At 38.2% G+C, this 26,189-nt stretch overlaps 1 protein-coding gene across 1 annotated transcript; it reads left to right on the forward strand.

Moving 5' to 3' along the window:
• The first annotated feature begins 24,175 nt into the window (after nt 1–24,175).
• Nucleotides 24,176–25,875, forward strand: bhlhe22 (basic helix-loop-helix family, member e22). Its single transcript, XM_039754160.1, has one exon. It carries the CDS (start codon nt 24,897–24,899, stop codon nt 25,695–25,697), a length of 801 nt encoding a protein of 266 aa, XP_039610094.1. The 5' UTR covers nt 24,176–24,896; the 3' UTR covers nt 25,698–25,875.
• Nucleotides 25,876–26,189: the final 314 nt, after the last annotated feature.

A 26,189-nucleotide genomic window follows, 5' to 3' on the forward strand; every position in this document is an offset into this window, starting at 1 on the left:
ATTTTTCCTTTTGCAATTATGTTTCTTACAGTCACTGCCATTTTGTGACTTCATTGCTGTGACACATTGACCTGTTGTTAGGGGGCATGATTTTTCTGAGGTCACAATTCACTGGGTCACAGTTTAAAGGTTGATACAACTCATTTCCTGGTATCTGAGATTTTAGATAAACTTCCTCAGAATTTGCTGATTAATTTTGGTGTTTTCTGATATTGTAACTTTAGTTGCCTATTTTTTTTAGAGAATAAGTTATCTTCTGATTCCTTCCCATTTACAAACCCACCAATCTCTTTTACTCATCTTCAGAAACTGATAATTAATTTCACCAATGGGTAATCATTTTTACATTTCTAAAAAATATGTCACAAAAAATAGTTGTTTACCAATGTTTAATAAAAAATATACAAAAGAATTGTTAACCTTTTATGTTCTTAAAGGTAGAATGGAATAATGCTTATTTTTGCATTGCATTAAACAACAATAATAAATGATTCTGTATTTGCTAAATACAAGAAAAAAAATTCAGATGAATTGAAGTTAGTTTTTAAAACTTAATAATAACAGCCGTAATGTAAGTTGCAGACATTAAGGAGGGGGAAAAAACAGTTTGTTAGGAGCTAGTCTTTCCCATCTTGCACATCTAGTCTCATTATCAGGGAGTGATTGGGCATGAAGGTGTTCCTTTGCTAGCACTAGATGAAGCACTGTAGATGCTTTTTGCTTTCATCTGTTTGTAATTCTCTTTATCTCATCAACTGTGCAGGAACAGATGAGTACAATAGACATGATGTTATATGATCAAGTCAGACATAACACCCTGACTACAACTTTAACCTTGAATATTCTGTCAAAGATAATGAACTGCAAAAGCAAGTCTGAAAAATGATAATGCAAAAGAATGCTGCTATTACGATATGTTTAATAAATAATGAGAAAATAATGCAGATAATTTTTCACAGAGGACTTGTTAGTGTATTTAGTGCTCTTTATGCTACATTATGTAAAGCTATTCAGTAATATGCAGCAATCCTTACAATTTTATACAATGCTTTAAAGAATTTAAAAGAATTGAATACTTACAAAATCTTTAGCTGCTAAAAGCATTTTTAATTAAGTCTGTAGCATTTTCCTCACCCAGATGAATGTATTGAGCATTCTTGCGTGTGTGTTCTCTTAGCAATATAGTCCATTTAGGACCAACAAAAAATGTAAACCAGCTATTGTAAATAACACAAATGGGAAACCTTTCTTATGGCTCTACTGCCATTTGCATGACTCTATGGCCTGTTTATGCAGCATCTTACTTTTGTAAACCAGCAAGTTAAAAAATGCTACGGTTAAGTGAATTAAAATAAATGTTCAAAGAGACAGAAAAGTGAAAAAAATTGCTTTAACATTTCCAAGTTTTACTTTTTTTTTTTAATTTTACTTTACAGGCTTCATTATCCATCCACCCATCCATTTCCTAACCCGCTGAATCCGAATACAGGGTCATGGGGGTCTGCCAGAGCCAATCCCAGCCAACACAGGGCACAAGGCAGGAACCAATCCTGGGCAGGGTGCCAACCCACCGCAGAGGCTTCATTATATGAAGCTTAAAAAAAGCAGTGGTAGCAGCACTTTTTCTGTGACTAAGCCAGGTCTGAACTCTTGCTTTAAATAAATTTTTTAACATTAGAAAAAATTTAAAGTGAAACAAATTATCATTTCAATAAAATTGATGTTTAATTAAAGTGAGAAAACAATAAAAAAGATATGTAACTGACTGCAAAAAAAAATTTTGTAAAAAAAAAATGTTACATGGGAGAAAAACTGTTTTCATTTTTTAATTCAGTGCCTAATGAAAAAATAGAAGACTGAGTTAAAGCAATTAAAAGAAGAGGTGACAAAGGAAACCATCATGGTTTAAAACAAGCAAGGGTCTAAGTCAGGGTGTGAAAAAGACTCCCAAACAGCAAAGCAAAACACCTACCAAATGTCATTCATGAGAATACATGCAAGAACCTAACACCCCCAAAAGATATGCAATCCCTAAATGCTCCATGAGGGTTTATTTTCACTTGAGAAACATGGACATTGGCAGTACTACACCAGTATCTTGAATGCATCAGACATAACATCACAGAAACTAGGTGCTGTCATCACCAGCAATATAACTGCTGGAACACGAGAGTGGAGAGGTTGGGCGCATGCATGGTTACTACAGTGTTTTGGCGCACCCATCTCAGTATCCCGAATTAACACCCAAGCACAGCCATACAATAGGTGACACCTTAGCACCACACTAGTTCAAATGGAATGGAACAGTGAGAGGTCTTTCACAGAGGCTGGAGTGCCAATCTTTCCACCGGCCCCCAAGTTTTCTCTGCAAGTCGGAGAACTTACTTGTAGGGCTGGATGCAGATTAACCTCATACCCAGGATGGAGCAACTGCTGGTTAAGGAACCTCGATCAAGGGATCGGGAAAGTGGAATCACTTCAGGCATTTATGGGATTCAAACCGGCAACATTCTGATTGCTGGTGCAGATCCCTAGCCTCAGAGCCTCCACTGCGCCTCCACTAGAAAATGAAGGCATGGGCAACCCAAGACCATACACAAATTAACAAAACCATAAACATCACAATAACGACAAAAATATCACATCAAAAGACAAAATGACTAACACTTCAACAAAAAAAAAAAATAAGACACGCAGTATCAATTTTCATTTTCCTTTATAATTTAAATTTTTCCATTTTCTTAATGTTGCTCTGGTAATGTTTTGTTTTGCTATTGTAATTTCATTCAAATCCCTTGTTTTTTATTGTTTTCATTTTGCAGAGCCACCAGAAGAAATTGGGTTAAAAAATATAGCTATTGCCACCGTTAGGCAGTCAGTGAAAGTGTCCAAAGGAAGCAGGTGAGAGAAAAATAACTAACAGCCTATTACAGAAGCAGTGACTAGAAAGTAAATCCTCTTTCTTTTTTTCTTTTGTATAGCACTCTTCGCTGTATATCAACTTTAAAGTATCAATTTTAAATATGTTTAAGCAGTAAGTGCACTGTACTCAATTTTAAGTAAAAAATAACGTTCCAGACAGATTACCAGTGCATATTTGTGTTTTTACCACATAGTCTTTAATGCTTTAGTGTTTTCAATGAAACTTGCTTTTCCTGCATGAAATAGTCTGTACTCAACATACTGTGTATTATGTTCAGTATTTGCAAAAAGGTTTTGGATTAGGAAGTGTAATTAGTTAGCAAAAGGCCTGTTTACCTAGATTAACCTGGATGTATCTGCTTCCTTTTAGTGCAAAAAAGAAAACTGTACCTACCTTGTTACTTTTAATGCTAGTTTACATTCTTTAAACAAATAGCTGTAGAAGGCTCTGCATGTTAGTGTTTTGACTGTGCTTTGGTTTCTTTTATTGTTCGTATCAGTGCATGCTCCCAACCTCTCTCTCTTATTTAATTTTTATAAATGACTTTGTTATGTTTCTCATTAATTGTTTGCTGTTTTTCCACTGATCTAAATGAGTAAACCCAAGTTTCCGTGTGTTTGTGTGTGTCCTGCGGTGGGTTGCCACCCTGCCCAGGATTGGTTTCTGCCTTGCGCCCTGTGTTGTCTGGGATTGGCTCTTGCAGACCCCCGTGACCCTGTGTTCGGATTCAGCCGGTTGGAAAATGGATGGATGGATCAAAATATAGTAAATAATTAATTGTTTTGTTTCATGGAGCCAGGGGTTTTACGGTTTTCTTCTCCTATGATGTTTGGAATTGAATTAGTAATTTTGTATTAGCTTCATTTTTAAGGTTTAGTTACTACTTTAGTATTTTTGAACTGCTGAATTCAATTCTAACATATATTTTCTAGGCAAAATCATGTTTTAGTATAGCTGAAAAACACCAAAAATAAGAAAAAGGAAACTTGCTCAGGAGAAAAGAAAACCAATTAATAAATTTGCCATAACTTCTCTGAGGTAAATAACCTCCAAAAACTATTTTAAGTTACAATAAAATAGTATTAAATGAATAAAACCTTCCCAAAGATCCCTTACTCATAACAAGAAGAGTAAAAGTAGAGTGTATTATATAAAACCAAATGTAAAACACAGATCACTATACTGATCACTTATTGACACTTAGTACAGGAAGTTACAAATACTGAAAAGGACTGTTAAGTATAAAGGGAGGTATTGTTATTTCTTTGTCTGTTTTATTGTTTTTAAGTAAATAACTGCTGAAAAGAGTGCTCCTAAACATATTTTTCTCTTTTATTTTTGCAAACTGTTGACACTTGAGAAAGTGTATTTCTAAAAGATTCTCATTAGCAACATACTATATACAGCATATTTTGCATGTAAATAGTATAAAGAATGTATGGAATAATCTTCTGGTTTACATAATAATATGATCATATTTGATTAGCATATTTTAGGAAATACACATTGTTTGAACTCTTCAAATCCCAAATGATATTAACTGTTCATTGAATATGCTTCTCAGGTTATGGAGGCAGAAACACTAACATTAATATCATGAAAGAAAAACTGATTCAAAAATTATCCTGATTTTTGCTGTCATGTTCATTAATGAAGATGTAAAATAATAGCACATCCAAACTAATTCCCTGTGGATTTTCCCAGATTAATTTGTCTTAGTGATGTCTGTCTTATGCAAAGGAAGTTAAAATTAATGGTGTGCCTAATATTCTAGATATTTTTAAAACCATTTTAATAAGGTTTAAGAAAGATTTAATTCTGTAAAGTTGTTATTGTTAACATTTGATTTATCAGGTTAAATTGTGTTATGAGATGTGCAATAATATCAGTTTTAAATATCTATTATAACATAATTCTAATCAACTCAGAGTCACGATCAATTAACTCTCATGATTAATTTATCAATAATAATTATTTAAAGAAGAGCATAGGCTTTTTCAATTGGAATACAATATATAGCTATAACACAGTTACATGAGTCTTCATTTGATCACTGATTTCCTAATACTTATGATTTTTCTGGCTGTCCTAATACTTTTTTTTACGGTTGGCAGGTACATGTGCTCAACAAATGTCATGTAGCACCTTGTGGTCTTAACTGAGTCTTCAGGCATAGGTAGAGCAGAAAGATCACACTGATCAAAGATGAAGGGAACTTTGCACAGATTGCTGAATGTTTGTGTTCACTAGCAAGCAAGCGCTGACTGAACCTAGGCCAGAAGAGTGGCATCAAGAAAAGAAATGTAGGTGACTTAGACCTTCAAGTCTTTAAGTGTTGAAGTAACCTTAATTGGTTATAGTATGTTGAAAAGCATGGAGTATATATATATTGTAAGACGCTAGGGGATGCTGTTACCCCTTTCAACCCAACAGACAGACACACTGAACACAGGGTAAAATCAGCAAGAAGATATTTAATTGGTTCTCTTCTTTTAGTAGTGCCCTGAAGCACCTCTGCCACCATACAAAGGCAAAAGCAATAAAACCACACAAGATATCCACACAAATCTCTCCTCCACTCCTCCCAGCAAGCTCTTTTCTACTACCTCTGAATTCCAGTTCGCTTGATGGGTCTCCAGCAGTCCTTTATATAGTCCTTGACCCGGAAGTGCGTCTCCCCTCCCGTTCACGTGACTTGCCAGCACTTCCGGGTCAGATGGTGTACTTGCTTTCTTCTTCAGCCTGGAAGTACTTTGGGGCTTCTGTCCTCATGACTCGATAGTACTTCCGGGCTATGGAAAAGATACAAGTTCCCTGGTGGCACCCACGGTATCCAGCAGGGGTGAGAAACAGATCTCCAAATTCCATGGTGCCCTACGGGAATCTGGGGCACCGCTATGCTGCAGGGAACTTGCCCTCTGGCATCTTGGGGGATGCAGTGTCCTACAGTAGCTGCCTTCCCCCATCCTTCTTTACTTTGGGCATCCCGGCCGGGTTGATCAGCCAGCTGTCCACCACTATATATATATATATATATATATATATATATATATATATATATATATATATATATATATATATATATTTTTGTCACACATATGCGCTTAGCGGGCAGCCAAAAGATCCAAGTGAGGATGACATAATAAAAGATAAGGGATTGCAATGGAGCACTAATAATAATAATAATAATAATAATTCTTTGCATTTATATAGCACTTTTCTCACTACTCAAAGCGCTCAGCAATTGCAGGTTAAGGGCCTTGCTCAAAAGTCCCTTTTTGGCATTTACGGGATTCGAACTGGCAACCTTCTGTTTGCCAGTGCAGATCCCTAGCCCCATCACTAATGCCTTTCTCCCTCTTTTACCAGACCAACAGAAGTTTAACCATTCTTTTTCTCCCCAGTCCCATCTAATACCATCTCTTCCGGCTCCTCACAAAGACGTCTTTACCAAATCACCTCTGATGATGTTACTTCCAGGCCAACCATGATGATGTCACTTTCCAGTCCACCTTTGATGGCATCACTTCCGGCTAGCCAAGATTGACGTCATGTTCGGTCCATCTTTGATGGTGCCACTTCTGGTCGACTCTGATGACATCACTTCCTTTCTACCCTCAACTTCCTTCCTGTCACCATTACTTAAATAACCCCATTTTCTCTGCCAGATGGTTACATTTTTTTTTTCATTTTTGACCAATTCAACAGTCTTTTTTTGACCACTCTACTCACCAGACATTATACGGGGAAGCTTCCCCAACTCTTTTTCTGAGTTTTTCCCTCTTTGTTGTGTCACTATATATATATATATATATATATATATATATATATATATATATATATATATATATATATATATATATATATATTTTTTTTTTTTTGAATTGCATTCATAGTCTGAGTCCTGATCTGATTTGTATGGGTGGTTACCTACCAGGTAACGCATGTGGTTGGTCTGCCATTCGGCAAACACCCACCACAGGGCCTTCTTTCAGTGTCAAATAAGCGAACTACATGCCGTGGCGCAGCATAAAGGGACTTCGTCTCTGATGCTGATGTCCGAGGTTCGATCCTCACAAGGGAAGCAGTGGAGTGTGTACACCTGATGAGCCCAAATAAGGGTGAAACATGTGTCGTGTGCTCTCTGCATTATCTGACAATAAACTATGTAATATACATATATGCCTGGCCGGGTTGCAAGCATGGGCTGCACAGTACTGTACCTCCCCCAGACCACTTGGTGGCAGCCCCCTTGGGTGACTGTGGTGCCTCAGATACCCATGGGGCTCCATGGGAGATGGAGTTCTCTACAGCCCTGCTGGGTTGGCCACCAGGAGGCGCTGCAGGGGTTCCTGGGCCCATCTGGGCCATAGGTCAGACACACCTAGAGGTGCAATCGGATGCAGGTCGTCAAGCACCTGCCGGGTGAATTTTAAAATGGGCCAGTAGCCACTACTCTGAGAGCCTGAGTCGGGAGGAGAAGGACAACGCTTGCCGGGAGGAGTGGTGGTGCAAATAAGAAGATTAGTGTGTGTTTTGGTTTTGTGTAGTGCTTTTGGGACTTTGTACTGCATGTGGGACACGGGGAAGACGTGCCCCACAGGTGAAGAAAAATAAAAGTTTATTTACTTTTATACCTGCCTCCGGTGTCAGTCTGTGTCAGGTCGGTGCCTATATAGCACCTTTGTTACTATATATATATATATATATATATATATATATATATATATATATATATATTATATATTAATGTTCACCTTCATTTGTGAGCTATTGATTAAGGACTTTGCAGTTGCAGATACTTCTATTTGGAAGAAATGATTGCCTCACAATATTTACAGTTCGCAAACATTAAAACTCTAGTGTTTTCTAATATGTGCCAAATAGCTGCATATAATATTCAACATTTTTATTGTTGAAAAGTGAAGTACTGTAAAATGCACAACTTGACATTTTGTTTGACTAGAAGACATATGTGTTCACATGGAGAATAATAAACAGAGTTTGAGGTGTATCAATATGTTATTACTGTACAACTACATGTATGATTCTGTTGTTACTGTATAATTTTTGTGCAAATCTTTCATTGTTCATAATATACTTACACTGACAGACATGGAAAACCTAAAGATGAGATGGTATTGTATGAATACTCTTTAAAGTCTGTTATGATTCTAGCTTCCTTTTACTTTTTTTCCCTGGTGTATTATGTAGCATATTTTTTTGGAATTTTTCCTGTAAAGGTTTTGATACAGTATGTGCTGAATCTTATTCAACTCTTTAAACATTTGCTTGAAACATGTTTAAAAGACAAGTTCAACATCTGATTGTGACACTAATTTGTTTCTTGTAGGTGCTAAAATTTTGGACTTAGCTTGTGTTTCAGTTGCTTGCCACGATGCAATGCAAGACAATCAGAGGGCATGACCTGTTATGTCACTGAATGGAGGGTATAATAGTCAGTGGTCATGCACATCATGATTTTCTGAGATTGAGTAAAATTCTTTACTTAACCCAGCCACAGGGGATGCACAAACCAGTGTGTTTCTTCATGCCCGGATAAATGGGGAGAGTTACATCAGGAAGGGCATCCAGTGTAAAATTTTGCCAAATCAATATGCGGACAACAATACAAATTTCCGTACCGGATTGGTCGAACCCCGGGTTAACAAAGACTGCCACCAGTATTGTTAGCCAACAAGATGCTGGCGGAAATTGGGCTAGTGTTGGCCGAAGAAGGAGAAGAAAAGGGGGGAGATGTGTCTGGAGGTAGGAGGAGAGGAGGAAAGTAAAGAGAGTGGAACGAAGGGTAGGAACTTTGAATGTTGACAGTATGACTGGTAAGGGGAGAGAGTTAGCAGATATGCTGGAGAGAAGGAAAGTTGATATATTGTGCGTGGAAGAGACTAAATGGAAGGGGAGTAAGGCCAGGTGGATTGGAGGTGGATTAAAATTGTTCTATCATGGTGTGGATGGGAGGAGAAATGGGGTAGGAGTTATTCTGTAGGAACATAATGTCAAGTGTTTTGGAGGTGAAAAGAGTGTACAGCAGAATAATGATTATGAAGCTGGAAATTGGAGGTGTGATGATGAATGTTGTTAGTGCATATGCACAGCAAGTTGGGTGTGCAATGGGCAAGAAAGAAGATTTTTGGAGTGAGTTGGATGAAGTGATGAACCATGTACCCATGGGACAGAAAGTGGTGATTGGAGCGGATTTCATTGGGCATGTTGGTGAAGGGAACAGTGGAGACGAGGAGGTGATGGGTAGGTATGGTGTCAAGGAGAGGAATGAAGAAGGTCAGAGAATAATTGATTTTGCCAAAAGGATAGACTTGGCTGTGGTGAATACGTATATTAAGAAGAGGGAGGAACATAGGGTTACATACAAGAGTGGAGGAAGATGCATACAGGTAGATTAAATCCTATGCAGAAGAGTTGATCTGAAGGAGATTGTAGACTGCAAAGTGGTGGCAGGGGAAAGTGTAGTTAAGCAGCATAGGATGGTGGTCTGCAGGATGATGTTGGAGATCAAGAAGAGGAAGAGAGCGGGGGCAGAGCCAAGGATCAAATGGTGGAAGCTGAAAAAGGAAGATTACAAAATTGAGTTTAGGGAGGAGGTGAGACAGGCACTGGGTGGCAGTGAAGAGTTACCAGACAGCTGGGAAACTACATCAGATGTAGTAAGGGTGACAGCAAGAAGGGTGCTTGGAGTGACATCTGGAAAGAGGAAGGAGGAAAAGGAAACCTGGTGGTGGAATGAGGAAATACAAGAGAGTACACAGAGGAAGAGGAGGGCAAAGAAGAAGTGGGATAGTCAGAGAGATGCAGAAAGTAGACAAGAGTACAAGGAAATAAGGCGCAAGGTGAAGAGAGAGGTGGCGAAGGCTAAAGAAAAGGCGTATGATGAGTTGTATGAGAGGTTGGACACTAAGGAGGGAGAAAAGGATCTGTACCGATTGGCTAGACAGAGGGACCGAGCTGGGAAAGATGTGCAGCAGGTTAGGGTGATAAAGGATAAAGATGGAAACATACTCACAAGCGAGGAGAGTGTGTTGAGCAGATGGAAAGAGTACTTTGAGAGGCTGATGAATGAAGAGAACGAGAGAGAGAAGAGGTTGGATAATGTGGTGATAGTGAATCAGGAAGTGCAACGGATTAGCAAGGAGGAAGTAAGGACAGCTATGAAGAGGATGAAAAATGGAAAGACTGTTGGTCCAGATGACATATCTGTGGAAGCATGGAGGTGTCTAGGAGAGATGGCAGTGGATGTTTTAGCCAGATTGTTTAATGGAATCTTGGAAAGTTAGAGGACGCCTGAGGAGTGGAGAAGATGTGTACTGGTGCCGATATTTAAGAATAAGGGGGATGTGCAGGACTGCAGTAACTCCAGGGGAATAAAATTGATGCGTCACAGCATGAAGTTATGGGAAAGGGTAGTGGAAGCTAGATTAAGAAGTAAGGTGATGATTAGTGAGCAGTAGTATGGTTACATGCCAAGAAAGAGCATCACAGTTGCAATGTTTGATCTGAGGATGTTGATGGAGAAGTTTAGAGAAGGCCAGAAGGAGTTGCATTGCGTCTTTGTGGACCTGAAGAAAGCATATGACAGGGTGCCTCGACAGGAGATGTGGTATATTATATGAGGAACTCGGGAGTGGCAGAGAAGTATGTAAGAGGTATACAGGATATGTACGAGGGAAGTGTGACAATGGTGAAGTCTGCTTTAGGAGTGACGGATGCATTCAAGATGGAGGTGGGATTACATCAGGGATCGGCTCTGAGCCCTTTATTTGCAATGGTGATGGACAGGTTGACAGACGAGATTAGACAGGAGTCCCCGTGGACCATGATGTTTGCTGATGATATTGTGATCTGTAGCGATAGTAGGGAGCAGGTTGAGGAGACCCTGGAGAGGTGGAGATATGCTCTAGAGAGGACAGGAATGAAGGTCAGTAGGAACAAGACAGAATACATGTGTGTAAATGAGAGGGAGGTCAGTGGAATGGTGAGGATGCAGGGAGTGGAGTTGGCAAAGGTGGATGAGTTTAAATACTTGGGATCAACAGTACTGAGTAATGGGGATTGTGGAAGAGAGGTGAAAAAGAGAGTGTAGGCAGGGTGGAATGGGTGGAGAAGAGTGTCTGGAGTAATTTGTGACAGACAGGTATCAACAAGAGTGAAAGGGAAGGTCCACAGGATGGTAGTGAGACCAGCTATGTTATATGAGTTGGAGACAGTAGCACTGACCAGAAAGCAGAAGACAGAGCTAAAGGTAGCAGAGTTAAAGATGCTAAGATTTACATAGGGTATGACGAGGATGGATAGGATTAGAAATGAGTACATTAGAGGGTCAGCTCAAGTTGGATGGTTGGGAGACAAAGTCAGAGAGGCGGGATTGCGCTGGTTTGGACATGTGCAGAGGAGAGATTCTATGTATATTGGGAGAAAGATGCTAAGGATAGAGCTTCCAAAGAAAAGAAAAAGAGGAAGGTCTAAGCGAAGGTTTATGGATGTGGTGAGAGAGGACATGCAGGTGATGGGTGTAACAGAACAAGATGCAGAGTACAGAAAGATATAGAAGAAGATGACCCGCTGTGGCAACCCCTAACTGGAGCAGCCGAAAGAAGAAGAGTAAAATTCTTTACTTGTGGTGTACTTTGCTTTATGCTTGTTTTGACATTCTAAAATAGAGACTACTCACTTTGTTAACCCTGTTCCTGAATGTCACCTACAAAGAAGTATAAGTTGAATAAAAACAATACATTAACAATATTTGAATGATAAGATGACATTTTTGTCCCTTCTATGGGACGAAATAAGGTTGAGAAAAGTAATAAGTAAACATAGCATCATAATTTACTCTGTAGTTAAGACAATGTGTATAAGATAGATATATACTTTATTAATCCCAAGGGGAAATTCATATAATCCAGCAGCATCATACTGATACAAAAAACAAAATAATAATAAATGAAAGAGTAATAAAAATACACGTAAAAACAGACAATAACTTTGAATAATGTTAGCATTTACTCCCCCGTGTGAAATTGAAGAGTTGCATAGTGTAGAGGAGGAACAATCTCCTCAGTCTGTCAGTGGAGCAAGACAGTGACAAAAGTCTGTCACTGAAGCTACTCCTCTGCCTGGAGATGATACTGTTAAGTGGATGCAGTGGATTCTTCATGATTGACAGGAGTTTGCTTAGTGCCCGTCGCTCTGCTACAGATGTTTAACTGTCCAGCTTTACTCCTACAATAAAGCCTGCCTTCTTTACAAGTTTGTCCGGGCGTGAGACGTCCTTCTTTATGCTGCCTCCCCAGCACACCACCGCGTAGAAGAGGGCACTCGCCACAACCGTATGATAGAACATCTGCAGCATCTTATTGCAGATGTTGAAGGACACCACCCTTCTAAGGAAGTATAGTTGGCTCTGACCTTTCTTACACAGAGCATCAGTATTGGCAGTCCAGTCCAATTTGTCATCCAGCTGCACTCCCAGTTATTTATAGGTCTGCACCCTCTGCACACAGACTCCTCTGATGATCACGGGGTCCATGAGGGGCCTGGGACTCCTAAAATCCACCACCGGTTCCTTGGTCTTGCTGGTGTTCAGGTGTAAGTGGTTTGAGTCACACCATTTAACAAAGTCTTTGATTAGCTTCCTGTCACACCATTTAACAAAGTATTTGATTAGCTTCCTGTAAGTAACAACAAACTCAGAAACCTGGTGTTTCTACAATGACTACAATATAATAGGTACCCACCATAAAATAAATCCACACTTTTTTAAAGAAGAGCTTGTTCTTCTTTTAGATGACCTACCTGTACTCTCTTTCAGACACAGTTGTTTGTATAATTGCTTCATTTATACAGTATAATATATTTTTCCAGAAAAATTAACTGAAGATGAATAAATAAATTCCTGTACACTGTGTATTAAAAATCCCCACACTCCCTCAGATGGAGCATGCTCTGTTTATTTCTCTAATATTTATGTATTCATACAATAACACATGTGTAATGAAATCCATGATAGCTTTCTTAATTAGAAACTTGTAAACAAAAGAACATAACTAACCTAACCTAAACACCACCCTCTTCTTTAAGATGCCAACTCTCCTCTCCTTGTTCCTCTACTTCATTAGGTAGGGGTATGTCTACTCTAACTGCAATTCTCTGCAGAAATACATACAAAATAATCAGTGCAGCACAGTTGAGGTAAAAATCATTTCAAAATGAAATCAAATTTGTCATTTGACAAATTATGAACATTGCAGAAATTCATTTTCTATACATCTATGTCTTTACCTATACTTTGCTTTACATCAGGCTATGAGTTTGCTGCTGTGCTGTATTTTATTGTTCTTCAGTCACTTCCTGAGAATAAGTTACACATGTCAGGTATGCATGAAGGGAACTCTTACTCTTTTTTGACTATTGAAACATTTTCGAAATTGCTCAGATGAAGGGATCATGGATTTTCCCCACTCATTTTGCCACAATGTCCGTAAAAAGTCCTCAGTGATTGGAAAATCATCTATACATTCAGCAAAGAGACTCTTTCAGGCATGAGTGACTAAGCTCCAAGAGGCAGGAGGTATGAATGGATATCAGTTAAAACTCATTGAATTTAATATAAATAATGTAAGTGTTGGGTTTGTGAGTTGATATTCAGAAACACATGCACAGAATTTCATTGATATTCCAGGTTTTAAACTGATAGTATAGTAAGATGTAATATTAACATCACTTCCTGGAAGATAATCAATTTGTTGTATACTAAATAGTGGAAACCCCATGTTAAAAAGGTAAACTCTGTAACAACTAAATCACAATCATAAATATATCTGGAAGAGTGAAACATATTAGGGTGATTACCAGCTAGCAATATGTGTCAGCTACAGTGCAAGTCGGATAATTACCATTTTGATATATGAGTTTTCAAAGCAACATGAGGCAGCTAACAATCTTATAAGGAAGCCAAATATTTTGTAAAAGAATTGCAGCGGCAGCAGTCTCAAAAACTGCCAAGTTATTTCATGTATCAAATGAGACAGTGTCAACGAATGCCAAGTATGGATCAGCAGAGAAAAACAGTGGCTACAGGCTGAAGTTCACCACCTCTGACAGATAAACACTTCATAGCATAGTCCCTAAATATCATAAAACTACAGCGTCAAAAATGACCACAGTGTTCAATCAGCGCCTCTGTGATCCAGTCACAACAACATGGTAGGGCTGCCATTCAGAAACCGTTTTTATCCAAGATTAATGTAAAATCTGGAGTAAGGAGGACAAACGTGTACTTAATGATTAGTATAAATATGAAGTTCAGAATTGGTATTTTGGATAGTTCATATTAATCCCAGAACAGTCAATACTTTACGTCCAAGTAATATCTATCTAACATGCAACAAACACTCGGTTTCTAATTGGTTTCACCTGTCACCTTCCAGATATTTGTGATAAATATACTGCTTGGCAACTGGTACAGTCTTGCAGTTACTGTATCTCAGCTCAAACCTTCAGGTCACTGCACGGTCTAATCTGTAATAGAATTTCTTTACATGTGTACAAATAACATCTTTGGGATATTTAAAAAGCCCATAATACAAGGACAGTTGCTGAAAATTCTGAATATCTTAAAAGTCTAAGTTGATACTCGCTGTTCCAGGTAAACTGTTGGTTTTACATACTGTATTCCTGACTAAAGTCAGAAAACACTTCTTTAAGCACACAACTGTGGGACTCTGGAACAAACTACTGAGCAGTGTAGTTGAAAAAGATGCCTTGACAACCTTTAAAAAGTATCTGGATGAGATATTGGAACAGCTCCGCTATTAGCTAAACAAACAAGCTTGATGGACCAAATGGTCTCCTCTGGTTTGTCAAATGTCTTATGTCCTTGCACTTACTAAAACTTAACATGTCCTGCAGTACATACAGGACTCCCTTATTCATTTATTTTATATTTACATGATAACCATTGCATTAAGCATTTTCAATTTTGGGTGAGAATACCATCTTTATATTAACCATACACGAAGATGATTGTAAACATTTGATACTATTTCCATTCTTTGTTGAACTTTGTCTTACATCTGCCACTTATACAGTAATTTAATTATTATATGTAATTATGATCTTTCACTTAGGAAACATTAATTATTTCATAAAAACAGAACATTTTGTATGCTCTGAAGCATTTTTACAAATTAAAATTTGACATAGCTTATAAGGCTGTGTGTTCCTATTTCATTATATATATAGTAATAAAGAAACATTAAAAAATTTTTGGGGCACCCAAAGGCAAACCCAGTATATTGTAAAGAAAACATGGGTTTAAAATGGATCGATAAGCAAAAAACAAACTTCATAAAGACACGAGTCTCAAAATATACTGCTCAAGATGGCAGAACTTCCAGGCTTGCGGTCTCCTGGCAGGAAGAGGTGAGTCCAGTGACGTCAGAGATGTCATAGTCATCAACTTCCAGCCTACAAAGAGGGAAAGAGAAATGATGTCAGTCAACAGCACTGTATGATGTTCTGGTGGGAAATCACAATTATCTGAGCCCTTGAAGTGTTCCTCATGATCATGTGCATGACTATATATACATATTATACCAAACTTGTACATGGGAGTCAGCTAAAGGGCCTGAATGAGAGTAAGTCCATGCCAGACCAGGGGATGGTGGAGTGCACTAACTCTTTCTTCCATTTCTCTGCAGACCAGTTACAGGAAATTCTGCCTGATCTTGATGACGCCACTTCCGATTTCGGCCCCAATGGCACCACTTCTGGTTCCGGCCCTATGGATGACGTCACTTTCTCCACTCTCCCTTAAAGCCTCCATCTTTGTCCTAGCAAATCAGTTCTGTTGTGGACTCCGCTCTGCACACATCTGTACTTTATTAATATTCATTTTTGCAGCCATGAATAATATACAGGTGGCTGCTCCAAACCTTTTTTGGCTATATATATATATATATATATCACAGATCCTGGGACCTGTAAAACCGATTAATTAGCAGGCATATATTTAATCTATACATTGCCTTGCTTAGCTAAAAATGCCTTTTTAAAGTATAAAAACACTGAAAAATTATGCAAAAACACACTGACACTGAAATATTCTAGATTAAACTAAATACATTTTTTGCAGTTTTCAAATGTTTTAAAGTACTCAAAAGGGGAAAACAGATAAGATTATTTTTTTACAAAATCATTTGTGAGACCATCTAAGGTCAAATACATTGTTTCTCTGTGATTTACAGTATTAATTAAGCTTAATACAGTCACAGTCAGACACTGTCTTAGGTGCTAGGATTGTCCCAAAAATGGTTGGCACACAAATTTTATTATATGTAATAAAATAATGATGCTTTTAAATTAGATAAGGACAGCTTCAGTTTAAGAGTTCAAGGGGGTAATTAAAATATTTATATCAGACAATCCTGTAATCTGAACCTAATCCTTGTCTGATAATGCAGTTGGAATAAACAAAACCCTTCTGTTAAATATTTACCTTAATATTTAAATTAAAAATGACCAAACAGGAAAGCTGTGATAGGCTACTGATTTAATAATTATTAGCAAAGAAAACCTACAGTCACTGCAGCTTTCCAATAGTAAGGCTACCATAAATCTGAATACACAGACACAACCCAAACCTTATTAATACTGACCATTTGAAATGAAACCGGGCAAAGTTTTTTCAATAGATATTTCATAAACCTGATTTTTTAGATTGTGTGTAAATCATGTGTGTTTCAGAAACAGAATGGTATATTGTTAACCTTGTCAAAAGAAGTTGGATTTTATCAAACCCAAACTTATTTGTTACTGTGAGCGGCAATGCTCTGTATCAGCATGTGCTCCTAACCTCTCTCTCTCTCTTACTACATTTGTAGTTAATATGAAATGCTTTTATAGTTCTCTCAAACCTTTGTCAGTGAAAGGCTTTGCCACGCTATATCCAAGGAAATAACACACACACAATGACAGTGCTGGAGAGTTCTGAAGTGGCCAGCAATGAGTCCAAACCTAAATCCCATAGAACACCTGTGCAATGATTTCAAAACAGTAGCTGGAAGAAGGCAGCCTTCAACTCTGAGAAACCTGGAGCCGATGACAAAAGAAGAGAGGTCTAAAATTTCAGTGGAGTAAGAAACCTATTCTTGGTTACAGAAAGCGACTGATTTCAATTATTGTTTCCAAAGGGTGTGCTACCAAATATTAAGCTGAGGGTGCCAATAATTTTGTCTAGTCCATTTCTGGAGTTCTGTGTAGAATAATGTCAGGCTTGACTCTTTTTCTTTGTGTTTTTCAAACAAAACAACAAATGTGAAAAAGAAATCATTTATAATTGCAACTATTTTCTGGGAGAAGTGGTGCATTTTATGAGAGATAGATAGGCACCCCTGTATATCTATCTAATATAGTATCTATCTATCTATTGTGGCAAAGGCGCTATATAGGTGTCGACCCAATACAGACTGACAACAAAAAGATTTATTTTCTTCAGCTGGGAGCCACGTCTTCCTCATGTCCCTCAGCCCTAACACAGTCCCAAAACACACAAAAGCACAATGCAAAACACCACCACAAAACATTCTCACTCCTCCAAGGCAGCTTCGTTGTCCTCCTCCCGATTCTGACGCCCGGAGTGGTGACTGTCGGCTCCTTTTATAGCCCACCCAGAAGTGCTGCAGGTGCCCATTGACCTACTTCCAGCTGCAACTCCGGGTGAGGCTGCGTTCCCACCCAGATGGGCTCGTTAGGCCATGCAGCTACCCCTGGCGGTGGCAACGGAGCCCAACAGAAATGTGCCCAGGTGTTCCAAAATATTAGCCCTGATGCAGCCCAGGGGGGCTGCCACCAAGTGTTCAGGGGGACGTAGTGTGCATCCCATGGCTGCTCTCCTGGATCCACTGTCAAAGGGGTGTCCCATCCAGGCATGGGTCCCGGCCATCTGCCACACTATCTATAGTATCTATCTAATATAGTGCCTTCCTTCTCTATCATTCTATCGATCTAAGAGTCTACTGGAACACAAGGTACTTCACTTGTGGTGCTTTTTTATTTAATTCAGTTAAATGGTGGGCAAATGCTTAATCACAGCACTGTATATTAATGTTAAAGTTGTTAATTGTCAGGAATGCTTTAATAATTGATTTTACATATTTTCATTTTGTTTGGATAAATTGATACGTTTAATTTTTTTTTATTTTAATTGGCACCCCAATTTTGGGTCCAATATGCATTTCTTTAATGTTGGGTGATTGGACAGTTTGTTATAATTTAATAATATTTTTTTCTTTACTGGGCTTTTGTAAAAAGCCAAATTTCCTCCGGGGACAAGTAAAGTTTAATCCATTTGCCTGCCTGTTTGTCTGTCTGTCTTATCTGCCTCTTGTGGTCAAGGTGATGTCTACTCACCATGAAACATCTAAAGTCAAATTTAATAGATGGATATATTACAACCAGCATTAGTGGTTTGGTATTTTTGAAGACTACATTGTCTCATAATTTTCTGCATCTTCTAAAAATATTTAAGTTGGTGGCTGTTTTCATTCAAATTAAGTTTTTTCTGTTATACTATTTAATAATGATAGAAACAAGCAAAAACACAGGTTCAATTAACTCCTGAGGACTGGTTTGAGATAATATGAAATAAGTTGCTCTACAGCTCTGCAGGTTTTAACAAAAGGTTTTGTATACTTGTTAAAGCTTAGACTAAATAATCTTTTTAAAACTGTAAACAAATAAGACTAGATACATTTCTAATTTCTGCATGAGTGGCTTCAGTTTACTAGCTTTGAGTTAAATAACATGACAAGCAGTAATGCCCAAACATCAGTTCTAATCCAAGCTTGATCAACACATAGTGTTGGATATCATGTGCAAAAAAACATGATGACAAATCGGTTAACGAAGATTAAACATATTGCTGCAGAAGACTAGCCAGCCAAGCTCAGAGCATTGATAGATGCCACAAATAATCAGCCTACACAAATTGATTTCACCTGAAAACAGGCAGAGATCATTAGTGAAGTTCCTTAGTGGATGATTGGCAATAAAACATCCAATATTTTTTTGGACAAAATTAAGGGTAAATTCTGGATGAGTGGTGGACAAAGCCGAACAGTTCAGTGTAAGCATTTTTTCAGGCGAGGCATAGCTCTAACATTCTTCAAAGATGCAGGAATGCAGCCAGTTGGAAGACAGAGAGTGCAAAAGAGAGATTGAGAGTATGAGTAATTAAGTGATCAAGATCACTGTAGCAAGACAAGAGAAGAGAAATAAGCGGTGGATTAAGAGAGCAGGAAGGACATCTAGAAAACACGACAAGGTCAGGAACACTGAGCCAGATGAGATAAGAGTGAGATGCTGTGTTTTAGACAATTACAAGAGTTCTTCTGTAAACAAATTAAAAAAAAAACTGAAGCACTACACTTTTAAGGCAGTTGGCAGGTTTGATGAAAGGAGAGACAAAATGTAATATACAATAAAAAAATAAATAAAATAATTAAATAAACCTTCTTTATAACAAAGCTGATAACATTAATACAGATTGTTTAAAAAAATTTAATGTGCTTCTCTTACAAATGATCATTTGTAAAAATTAGGGAACAATAATAGATTCTGGTTAAATGGGAAGTCTAAAAAGAATGATGTTCATAAGACAAAGACGTTCAAAATGCATTGGCAGAACTGATATTAGGAGGGGGAACACCAATATACACGGCACAGTACATGTCTCCCTCATATCAAAAAAACAGGGAAAATATGATATAACCAAATGTAACTTGTAGAGTTAAACTTTGTTGCTTAGTCAAGGCCATGTCTTAAAGATGAGTAAAAAAAAAAAAAAAACTGGAAAGGGAAACAAAGAGATTTTTGGCATTGCCTGGCTTTACTCCATTGGGCCCTTGAGCAAAGCCTTTAACCTGCAGTTGCTCTGTCCTGGGCATGACATTAATCTGCACCCAGCCCTGCAAGAAGGTCCTCCAATTTGCTGGGGAAACACGGGATTTGGTGGCAGGACTGGCACTCCAGCCACTCTATAAAACAGGGGTCCCCAACTCTGGTCTTGGAGGGCCGCTGTGGCTGCAGGTTTTCATTCAAACCCTTTTCTTAATTAGTAACCTGTTTTTCCTGCTAATTAACTTATTTTTAATTAATTTTAATTGACTTGAAGATTCTGACCCCTTAATTGTTTCTTTTTTCCTTAATTAGCTGCCAAACAATAATGAGATACAAAATGAGCCAAAACATGACCAGCAAACTGTGACCATCATGCAATACCTGAAAATAAAGAAAGGTGAAGGTCTCAGGAATGCTGATCTGTTCAGGTCCACAAAACATTTGAGCAGAGCTCTTAGAAAAGAGAAAATCCACAATTTTGGAAATGTCTGCTTTTGCACAAAGAGAACAGCAACAAACCATAGAATTAAAGAACGGGTTTAGTTAACAACAAGAATCAGAGCCTAATTAAGCAACTGGTTGGAGTGAAATTGGATGGAGCTGGAGGCCCTGACTTAGTTGGTCTTCTGATGGCTCACTCACTTCACATTTCATTTCTGTTTAGGTGCCATTTAAGGAAAGCAATGAAGCAATTCAGAGGAACAATGAAGAAATTTAGGGGAAGAAATTTTAAAAATCGTCAATTAAAATTAACTCAAAAGAAGTTAATTAGCAGCAAAAACTGCTGATTATGGGTAAGAATGAAAACCTGCAGCCACTGGGGGACCTCCAGGGCCGACATTGGGGACCCCTGGTATAAAACCTCACACTGTTCAGTGTGTTACTTGGATCCCAATCTGGGTGGTTCATTGTGGTGGATGCAGCAACGTGTTTTAATCACATAAGTCGGTGCACCGTCCTGGGGCACACTGTACAAAAATGATTCATTAAACCTAAACAGAACATTCCCAGTTCCTGAAATTGTGTCTTGATTTTGGGCAAAAGTACTTATGGACTGAATGGTATTTAAGCATGGCCTTTTGGATTGCCAGTCAATGCATTTTGGAAAAGTAATTTTACAAAGAAAACGACCCCATTTGAAATGAGCTCTGTCTTTTTTGTCATTCAATGAATTAAACATTGTTTACTAAAGCCTGGTAGAAATTGATTTACAGGCCTCATTCTGCAAAGCAAATCTCAAAGCCCCTTAAACATGATGTATATGATGCAACTTACTAAAATGTAAAACAATAATCTGGTTAAATAAAACAAGACTTGCTCAGGTGCAACTAATGGTATTGTATTTTCAGATCTACAGCTTTGCAAATTAAAGTTTTGTTTGTTTGGGTGTTATCAGGAGTTTGATGCAAGTTATATGTAGTTTCTCCTTTCACAAGTTATAACAGCTCTTATAAAAATAATTGTCGAAAGTAAAATCTGAAAAGTATGTGATTTGATAAACTTTGTAACAATGCATTTTTACTATTAGTTTTTCATCTGAGAACAAGCCATTAGAACTGCTTTGATACCTACAGCCTACCATTAGTGGCAGTATTTCAGTAATTCTGTTGTAAAAAATCACAAAAGCAAACAAAAGTGGAGTTAATAAACATTAAATCTATTTAAGTCTGTAAGTGCTGCTGTTGTTTGTTTTCAGGGGTTAGTACTGCGAACATTTCCTTCTCCTACCAGATTACTATACCATTTTATGCAAACTCCTCTACACCGTTTTTACAAGGTCCAAATAAACAACAAAACATTAAAATTGAACAGGAGACGCACCCTAAAATCAAATGTGACAGGCAATCCAAAACTGATAAATAACCTGTTCTGCGCAGTTAAAATATTGAAAAGTCATAGTAAACAGTAAATCTCTAAATCTTTAACAAAAAAGGACATGTTGTAACAAGTAAACCTAAAATGCAATAACTCTGTTTTTCAGTAGATGGCACTGTGGACTAGAAAAATGATTTTCTCTTTTACTTTTTTGTTTAATTGTATTATTTATTCGATATTCTCACACGTTTCTATGCTTAGACAGTATAATTCATATCAATTCATTACAAATATTGAACTGGTTTAGAACATCTGCCACAGAAATTCAAGTTTCGAAGCAGGCTCTCCAAGTGCCCGTTTACTATTTTTTTATTTGTCTTTTATCGTTGTAAAAGTTGTCTCACCGAAGGTGTATGTTAGTTTAGTGGCGGATTTATTAGAAAAAACTAAAACGCAAAAGACAGATAATGACTAAACTATTAATGCATTGAAAGTGCATCCTCATCGTCTCATAGTGTGTGTATATCTATCTATCTATCTATCTATATATAGGCTATCTATTTCTATATTACATATCTATATCTAGCTATATACTGTATATTCGTTACATCTTGCCTGAGGTAGGGGCCTGGGTTGCTTCGAAAGCTTGCATATTGTAATCTTTTTAGTTAATCAGTAAAAGGTGTCATTTTACTTAACTTCTCACTACATTCATAGTGGCTAACACGGTACAACACCCGAGTACTAGTGTATATAATTGTTTAATTGAAATCCACATACTGTAATTCACCAAAATAAGCATTTCCAATTTCGTTTTGAAACCTTTATTCTTAAGAGCCTGGAGAAATAAAGAAGGATTTCTACATATTTTACTCAACGTAGGCGGCAAGATGACGGAGCTCGCCGCTCTGCCGCCTCGTTGATTGAGGATCTTGTGTGCAAATGCTGATCTGCGTCGCTATCTACGTGGAGTTTGCACGTTCTCCCTAGGTCTCCTCTGCAAAGCCGTACGCGTTAGGCAGTTTTACTTTTAAATTATCCCGGTGGGTGAGTTCCTTAGGTGAGTGGTCTCTTACAAGGCACTGCGCCCAGCTCGGGGCGGTCCTGCTTTGCGCCCAATTAGGCTCCGACCCCCGCGACTCTAAATTGAACTATGCGCTTTGGAGAAGATTATTTTCTTATATTCAGCTATGTCAATATTATTTAATCTGCCACATTTTTTTCTTATTTTACTTGTTTACAATATTCAACTTGCATAGACATCATATCTTTAAAAACTGATGTAAGTGGGGTGCAAAAGAAACAATACTGGACGCGCCTTGAGACACTGCGTTTATTTATTAAAGGCGCCATTGACATATTACATTTTTAGAAAGTATTTATATCATTTTAAATAACTGCTTTAAAATATAATACTAATAGGTGTTACCAATAACATGTCATTCTTTTACAGATTTGCTGGGAGACCTTCTCTGCAGGATATTTCATATACACGGTGTTGGAGATAATAATGCCCTATTATTAATTAGTTGTAACAGAACTCTTCTAGTTGACTAAACCAGATTTGAGCAGTTCAATAGAATTCTCCTAGGTGTTAATATGAGTGTCTCTTCTGAAGAATGCACGCGTTCTTTCATTTCTGAAATAAAATCTTCAGCAGCTAACATATCCGTTCAAAGCTGACTGTCCCTTGATCACACGAAGCACCCAACTGTTATGATAATACTTTTCAAAACAGGTTCTGTGGCAACTCTCATTTGTGAATCTATTACGGAGATTAATAGATTATTTCTCCCCCTTCAACCAATTCTCAGCGGAAAAATTTAACCATATGGTAAGACGAGAATTAGAATTTCATCACATTAGAGAAAAATGTAATGAAAAGAGTCGAACACCTGGGGCCAACACAGAACGACACAATTAAAAGGTTTTTTAATGAAATCACAGCAACAAATACATCCACGCGTTCTCTGTGTCAACGCCATATAAAATGGATGTGATAGAAGAGTAGAAATTCTGTCTTTCTGCCGTCCAAAAAAGCTGTGTTTAAAGGTCAAAAGGTGCTTTATAGGAAGAATTACTAAATATTTAAAGAGACAACGCTGTGGCCTTAGAGGAACCACTGAAAAAGGTGTGCATGCCTGGCCTTGCTGCTCAGTAAGAAAACAGCTTCTTTCGTTCTCATTCTGTTTATTAAATGAGGCAGTTTGCATTGTTTGTTGTAACTGTCCCACACAATCAAAGACACATCACTTAACTGGCAGAATTGTCTGCCCTTTCCTTCCTTTAAACACCATGTTCCTCAGAACTAAATACATAAAATGGTTTATCTTTGTGTGCTGGGACTTTTAATAACACGCCACCGATATATAAATGTGTGAGAATCTATTTGTTATATAACGGAAGTTTGGCAGCAAAAAAACTATGAAAGCATAAAATTATCAGAAACATGTTAGCATTCAAGTAAGTGATGGCAATAGATCACCAAAGGAGTAGTTAAGTAAAATCCTAGAAATTGTTGCTATGGGTCGAATGTGCCATGCTTATATATTTAAACCACAGTTCACAGTGGTTAATAAATTACACCCTCTCTTTGACAGTAATTGGGGGGAAAACAGTTTTAGGCTAGGGTTTCACGTAAACTCTTGGATATAAAGGGGGCATTTAGTGTGCTCATCGATGGGTGAAAGTCGGCACACATGTCAAGCTGAAGGCAGTAGTCGGGTTACTAATAGGACACAACGCCTTGCAAACATATGCATGAAGTTTTGTATACAGATGGCAACGAGAATAATAGAGCCGACGCCTTTTATAAAGCTGTAAGCAGCTCCTCGGTGACACACAAGTGGAAGAGAGACCATCCAGACGGAGGGGGCAGATAGCGCTCGGGATTGTTTGTTACCGTTTTAATCCTATTAATTAAAACGTTAACCTGATTGGGTAGAAAGATCCGTCCCAATAGGCGAATCTTCTTCATAATAATAACCTGCTTTGAGATAATGATGTAAAAGACTCCCCCGTCTGTTGCTGCTGCTGTTGCTGATCGCTTCCGAAATCTGGCGAAGGTGAATCGCAGGCGGATAAGCGCCGGAGCTGAGCTGACTACACACATCACTTCAAAAGTAGAGCAGCCGTCAAGATCGACTCGCAAAATAGAAAGTTACAACCGCTGCCCGTGTCTAAATAGACATACATTTTTAACCACTGTGTGTGATCTATAGAAAGGAGTATGAACATTAACGGAGCCGAAGGGGACCTCTTCCACAAAACTCTCAGCGCCGTCTCAGCAAAAAAAATGGACTCTTTCAGATCGCCCGGCGGTATCGATCTGTCTTCCAGAGATCGCCAATCACCGATCAACTGTTTCGATCAGTCTGACTCCGACCCAATCCAGGCGGGAGGACTGGGTGGAGGCAGAGGAGGAGGACTCGGTCTTTCAAGTGGATCTTTATGCGTTAAGTACGGGAAAACTGGCAACAGGACTTCGGCAGCAGAGAGCAGCGGCGGAGAGCAAAGCCCAGACGATGACAGCGACGACCGGTGTGAGATGGTGCTCATGTCAGATCAGAGGACCTCGACACCGGGAGGCAAAGCCGAGACCTCCAATACTAAGAAAAACAAAGAGCAGAAGACCCTAAGATTGAACATTAATGCCAGGGAGAGAAGGCGGATGCACGACTTAAATGATGCCCTGGATGAACTGAGAGCGGTTATACCGTACGCTCACAGCCCGTCTGTACGGAAACTCTCCAAAATCGCCACTTTGCTACTAGCCAAAAATTACATCCTCATGCAGGCTCAGGCTTTGGAAGAAATGCGAAGGCTAGTGGCTTATCTTAACCAAGGTCAGGCTATATCCGCAGCCTCCCTGCCAGCTAACAGTGCGCTTAACCCAGGTTTGAGTGCCTACGAACAGCCGACGGGATACCCTTTTCCTGCCGGACTAGCAGCCGCATCTTGTCCGGACAAATGTGCCCTATTTAACAACGTCACCTCCAGCCTCTGCAAGCAGTGCACTGATAAGCCTTAAAACAGTTTTTCGTCCATTAGCTGCATTTTAAATGACATCGAAAAATAGCATAAATGCCCGCATACAAACTTATGGATAACTCGCTATGAATAAAGACGTACGGACTCTTTAGGACTGTGATCACAGAAGTGCAAATTTACTTTGTGGCTTCAAAGAGGGAAATGTTAAAAAGAAAAAAGAAAAAAAAAAAAAGAGAAGCACTTGAAAAGAAAGAACATACCTTTAAAAATACATTTTCTTCTAGCTTTGACTATACTTGATTATGTAAATATAATTTATGCTCAAAATGAAGCTGAGAATGAAAACAAAAACTTTATGCCTGGTTGCGAGTGTTAAATTATTTTATTCAAATGATTTATTGTGCACTTTGTAAGTGACTGTTTTGCAGTTATTTTCAGCCTGACTAGATTATTTATTATTTTGATGATCTGACAGAAGTTATAAGCAAACAATTTTCCATTATGTCCATTTCGGTTAATTTGCTACTTTGTA

This window comes from Polypterus senegalus, chromosome 5 (genome assembly GCF_016835505.1).
Source record: "Polypterus senegalus isolate Bchr_013 chromosome 5, ASM1683550v1, whole genome shotgun sequence".
Lineage (NCBI taxonomy): Eukaryota > Metazoa > Chordata > Cladistia > Polypteriformes > Polypteridae > Polypterus > Polypterus senegalus.